The 5,662-nt window shown below is 39.9% G+C and overlaps 1 protein-coding gene across 1 annotated transcript in view; it reads left to right on the forward strand.

Moving 5' to 3' along the window:
• Positions 1-335: 335 nt before the first annotated feature.
• Positions 336-5,662, forward strand: part of CCNT1 (cyclin T1) — a 40,051-nt gene continuing 34,724 nt past the window's right edge. The window contains exons 1-2 of the mRNA XM_006870106.1: positions 336-712; positions 3,012-3,093. Coding sequence (XP_006870168.1) covers positions 552-712; positions 3,012-3,093 — 243 coding nt within the window. The 5' untranslated portion in view covers positions 336-551. The remainder of the gene's footprint in view (positions 713-3,011; positions 3,094-5,662) is intronic.

The raw sequence follows: 5,662 nt of genomic DNA on the forward strand, positions 1-5,662 counted from the left end.
TAACAACAACAAATGTTTCGATATGATACTCGCTTCGATGGCTCTTTACAGTTTTCGATAGTCTCGACTATTTACATATTTTCTCCGCGTGTCCCATTTTACTTCGCTACTTCCCGCGTGAACTAAATTTTCTTAAGAGCCGCTGAGAGAAGCGTAGGCGGGAGCTTAATCCCGCCACGGTTGTAGCCTCGCCCCCTCGCCCAGGGCGCGAACGTTCAGCTCAGTTCTCGCAAGAAGAGTCATGATTTTGAACGAGAACTCTAAACCCAACCCCACCTCCCAAGGGTCACATGACTGTCTCTTGCGTCCTAGAGCCGAGTTCTTTCCTGATCTCTTATTGGCTGTTAACTAGACTACAGTGTGTCGGAAGGTCCATGCCGAAAGTAAACCCTTCTACTATATGTGGGCGGAAGCATGTCTCAACCTAGCATTCGCCCTTTAGCGGAAGTTCGTCACGTCGCAGTTGCCTCCGTACAGCGGATGTGTGTCGCCCCTTAGGTGACACTGGGAAGTGCTTGCAGCCTCTGCCGCTGCTTTCTGGTAGAAGCACTATGGAGGGAGAGAGGAAGAACAACAGCAAGCGGTGGTATTTTACTCGAGAACAGTTGGAAAATAGCCCGTCCCGTCGTTTCGGCCTGGACTCAGATAAAGAACTTTCTAATCGCCAGCAGGCGGCCAATCTGCTTCAGGACATGGGGCAGCGTCTTAACGTGTATCCTTGCGGCCTAGGCCTTCGGCCTTGGAGTCGGTCCCGCCATGCTCCGGTGTCTAGGCCTCAGACTCTGTCCGGAACAGAAGTGGGAAGAGGGTGGTTAGGGGATGGCTATCTAGGTGGGAGATCCTATGATATGGGGCTGACTGAAATTGTTTGTGCGCTAAGGGAACGAGGCGGAGTTAATTTCCCGCTCGCTCTCCTGTGCAGTCAACATTGCTGGGAATTCGTATCCTTCCTGGCATTGTGTTTTAACTAACCTTTCTTAGTCTCTCTTAATTTGTTTTGACCTTATGCTCTGATAACTTTGGGATTCTGCTTTTTGCTATGCTCTAAGCGTCTGGTAGCTGTTTCACAGTTGATAACCTTCCCCGGAACTTAGTGTATAGAGTTTTGGGAAGTTTGGAATCTGACGGTCTGATAAAGGGTGCCCTAGAAGTTAATGCCTTAGCATCTTAAGTTCAAATTTCGGCCCTCCAGTTTACTAGCTAAATGACTTGTCGAATTACTGATTTTTAATCTACAATGGGATGTCATTTCTTTTGATTCGTACGCTTTTGATTCCCTGCTCTGTGTACTCAGACAATGAAATAGCAGTTATTAGTATTGTAATAGAATTTCAGAGAAAGGAAGGATGTCTGTTTAAGTTACTTATAGTGTTAACTTAAAAAAAATTTTTTTTTCAACAATAAAGTAATTTGTGTTGTCTCCCCCACCCCTGATATATTTTGTCAAAAAATATGCTCTTTTTGTGGCTGAAAAAACTAAGACAGTATTTAGGTTCTTTCTACTCTGCATATAAAAATTATTCTTGTGCTTAAGAATGCAGTTTCCATTTAAATAGTGGTGTTGACAGTAATGCTTAAGATTGTGCTTATCTGAAAAGAGATGTCTGTATTATTGTAAACACCCAATTTGCTGCCTAATTATTCAGTCAGTGCTAAATTTTTTGGTTGTAATTGTTTCAGAACCTTCTTAAAATGCTCCCCTTTTTGTGTGTTGTATTTAAGATTGTTCCATCATGGGCCAGTATTCTGATATCGTTAGATAAAGAGCGTTTAATTTTTTTTTTTTTTTGATTGAATGTATAGTTCACAGTTCCACTTATTTCTGATCCCAGGGATCATCATGTGAGAAGGCTTGGTTGCCGGAAAGTAGAGGAAAAGTTAATTGCTGGAGTTTAGAAGGTGAGAGAGATAGTGGACAGTTACCCAGGGGCCAGGTCAGAGAGGGCCTCAAGCTAATTATTGATTCACCCTCTAATTGGCAAGTGGTGACACATTTAGATTGTGTATGGTTTTGTATATCTCATCTTGATCTTGTTGTTAGGTGCTGTTGAATCAATTCTAACTCATAGTGACCCTGTGCAGGATTTCCCAGGAACAGCTAATGGGTTTGAACTGTCTGTCTTTTGGTTAGCAGTCCAGTGGCAAAGCCTAGCACGTCTTCATGTTGTTGTTGTTAAGTGTCGTCAAGTTGGTTCGGACCCATAGCGACCCTGCCTAGGGTATCCAAGAAGCTACTGGTGAGCTTGAACCACCGAGCTTGTAGTTCAAACGGCTTCTCAATCTGGCGCATTAACTCACTGTGCCACACCAGGACTCCAGCACATCTCTTGTAGACTTCCTAAAAAGTTTGTTTGCTTATTCATTCAGCACATTTATTATTTTGTACATATTTTGTGTAAAGGCATTGTGTTAAGTGACTATCAGCAATTCATAATTTGAGGAAAGAAAATTATCTGCTCTTTAATTTGCAGAGGTAAGTGTAATTTTCATTTAGGGATCTCTGTGAATCGGAACCGACTTGTTGACAGCACTTAACAACAAGGTCTTGAGGAGCCCTGGTAACGAAGTGGGTTATGAGTTAGGTTACTAACTGCAAGGTCAGCATTTTGAATATACCAGTTGCTCTGCAGGGGAAAGATGAGACTTTCTGCTCCTGTAAAAATTTGCAGCCTTGCGAAGAGGGTCATTGTGAATTGGAACCGACTCCACAGCATGTCACCACCACCAAGGGGCATGGTTAAAGGGTCTTTTTTAAGAGGAGATTGTTGTTAAGTGCTGTGGAGTCAGTTTCAACTCATAACTAACTCTGTGTGAGGTTTCCAGGGCTTCACATATTTTTTGGGCGCAGAAAGCCTCATCTTTCTCCCGTGAGGTGGCTGGTGGGCTCGAACCACCAATCTGGTTCACAGTCCAGTGCTTATCCTATGGAGTGTTTTAACCAGCCCTTTGTCAATTTTTGGGACTTATACTGCGTGTTTGCCTGTTTGGGGCCTTAACCTGGAACATTTTAGCTCACAATTGACTATCAACACTGCTATAGTATACATGCATCGATTCTACATGATTCAGTCCTTTACCCAGTTTCATCGAACAGTAAGTATAATTTTTTTATATGGTATCTTTTTGTGGTTGATTCCAACTTCCTTTTTTCTTGGTGGTTGGTCTTTTTTACTGAACTTGGATTGAAGGTAAAGTTACGGTTGATCACATTCATTATGTGTCACATTACTGTTTTAAATCCATTCTTTGAGTTTTCCAATGAAGTATCTAGTTGTAGGTTTAGTACAGCCTAGTAAATGGATTCTCTAATAAATAAAACATTTAAACATAACCTTTTTGGATTGGGGAGTAACATTAAAGGGGAAATCATGCTTAATATAAGTATAGATTTTTGAAATGGTAAATAATACGGGCATAGGGAAACATGAATGAAAAATCTTTTAACACAAGTACAATTAGTGATTGGCTGTAGCGGGAAGCTACACTGTGTGATAATAACTGGGAAAATGACTTTTCAGGAAAAAGATAAAGGGATTTTTTTTTTCCCAGACAGAAATTAAATAGTGCTATTTTCAGTTTTGCTACTTGAAATGATCATATTTAACATTATTGTAAATGACTTGGAAGCGAGTGCATAGTGATATTCCAGTTGAAGTTAAGACTATATTTGGTTAATAAAATTCCAAGCTAATAAGAATAAACTGGATGAGTATTTCATGTTCAAGTAGTTCATTATGGGTAATGTTTATGAGAAAAAATGGTTCTGACCTAATATGGGTTCTGAGTTGTCTCATGCCATAGTAACAGAGTCTGTGAAGTTAGATACTTGTTGTTAAGTACCGTGGAGTTGGAAGGGTTTCCAAGGCTGTAAACCTTTATGGGAGCAGAAAGCCTCATCTTTCTCCCGTGGAACAGCTGGTAGTTTCGAACTGCTGACCTTGAGGTTAGCAGCCAGATTCGTAACCACTACGCTACCAGAGCTCCTTTGCTCCTGTAGTTAGGTATTGGTAAAGTTAGTATTTGGGGTAAACAGCCCAGGAAACCTTGGAATTTGTGGATAACATATTTGTGATTTTCGCTAGTATCCAGTCAGCATGGCTTTCTCAATACCTTCAGCCCTGCCCTGCCTCTGAAGAAACATTCCTTATTCATCTGTTTTTAAAATATTTTTGGTGAAAGTTTACACTAGTAAGGTGGATTCCCATTTGACAATTTCCCAGCAAATTGTTCATTGTCCTTAGCAACATTTTCCGTAATGTATCAACATTTTCTTTAATTATGTTCTAGTTGTTCCATTTCTAGTACTCTAGTTTTGTTTGCCTTATCTTCTCATCTTCAGAGTAAATTTTGACGTTTTAGTCTCATACCGATGTAATATCTGTTTTCTGTGCTACACTACTCATACTGCTCTAAGAGAGAGAAGCATTTCTGTACCTAGTTTAAGGTACCGGACTTTGCCAAAACGGAAGATGGTGAATTGAGACAGAAATTTGTAGACTTCATAGCTTGCTTGCCAATTTTGAAGGTTTTCTACAGTTTTTCCCTCTTACTATGAGTCCTGGTTTTGTGGCTGTGTAGCATAGCACTGAACTGCTAACCACCAGGTTAAACCCATTAGTTGTTCCTCAGAAACCCTGTATAAGGAGGGTTGCTTTGAGTTGGAACTGACTTGATGGCATTTAGCAGCAGCAACAACTGCTATGATAAAAACTGAAATCTGGAATGAAATCCCAAATCAATGTCTACTGTGTATATAACTTTTCGTTTTATATATATATTCAACTCAACAGCAGCAGAAAACTCATTTTTATGTTTATACAAAGTATCTTCAGTAAACTTGCTGAGTAGTGAATGATTTGGTAATTATCCAATATAAAAAACCCATTGCCGTTGAGTCAGTTCCATCTCGTGGCAAACCCATATGATACAGAATAGAACTGCTTAATAGGATTTTCTCCCCTCCCCCCCCACTTTTTTATTGTGAATTGAGTGAAGGTTTACAGAGCAGATCATCAGTTTTACATTCAACAAGTCATATATTTTGCAATCATTACATGATTGCAATCCTCTCCCTCTACCATCAGTTGACAGTATTTACCTCTGTTCACTTTATTGCATTCATCCCTTTGTCTCCTGCTGCCTGAATCTTTACTCTGCTAACCTAATCTCCCTTTTGTATATTACCTGTCCTGTGTCACCCAGGTTGTGTCTACTGTCTAGACTGTGAGTGTGTGTCTCCCTCACCCATAACCATTATATATAGTTTCTTTTACCAAGAAAACCTATTTTTAACTTTTTACAACATTGGTCCCATTGTTATTTGCCCTTTTATGATTGATGAATTTCATTCAGTATAATGTCCTCCGAGCTCAACCATGTTGTGAAGTGTTTCACAGATTCATCATTATTCGTCAACGGTTTGTTGTATTTTTCCATTGTGTGTATGTACCCGAGTTTGTTTAGCTGTTCTTCTGTTGATGGGCATTTAGACTGTCTCCATCTTTTTTTTGTGGATTGAGTGAAAGTTTACAGGGCATATCATCATTGAGTGAAAGTTTACAGGGCACATCATCAATTTCACATTCAACAATTCATATAACTTGTTTCATTACATTGATTATAATCCCCTCCATGTACCATCAGTTAAAAGTATTTCTCTCTA

Source organism: Chrysochloris asiatica, unplaced genomic scaffold, assembly GCF_000296735.1.
Source record: "Chrysochloris asiatica unplaced genomic scaffold, ChrAsi1.0 scaffold00138, whole genome shotgun sequence".
NCBI lineage: Eukaryota > Metazoa > Chordata > Mammalia > Afrosoricida > Chrysochloridae > Chrysochloris > Chrysochloris asiatica.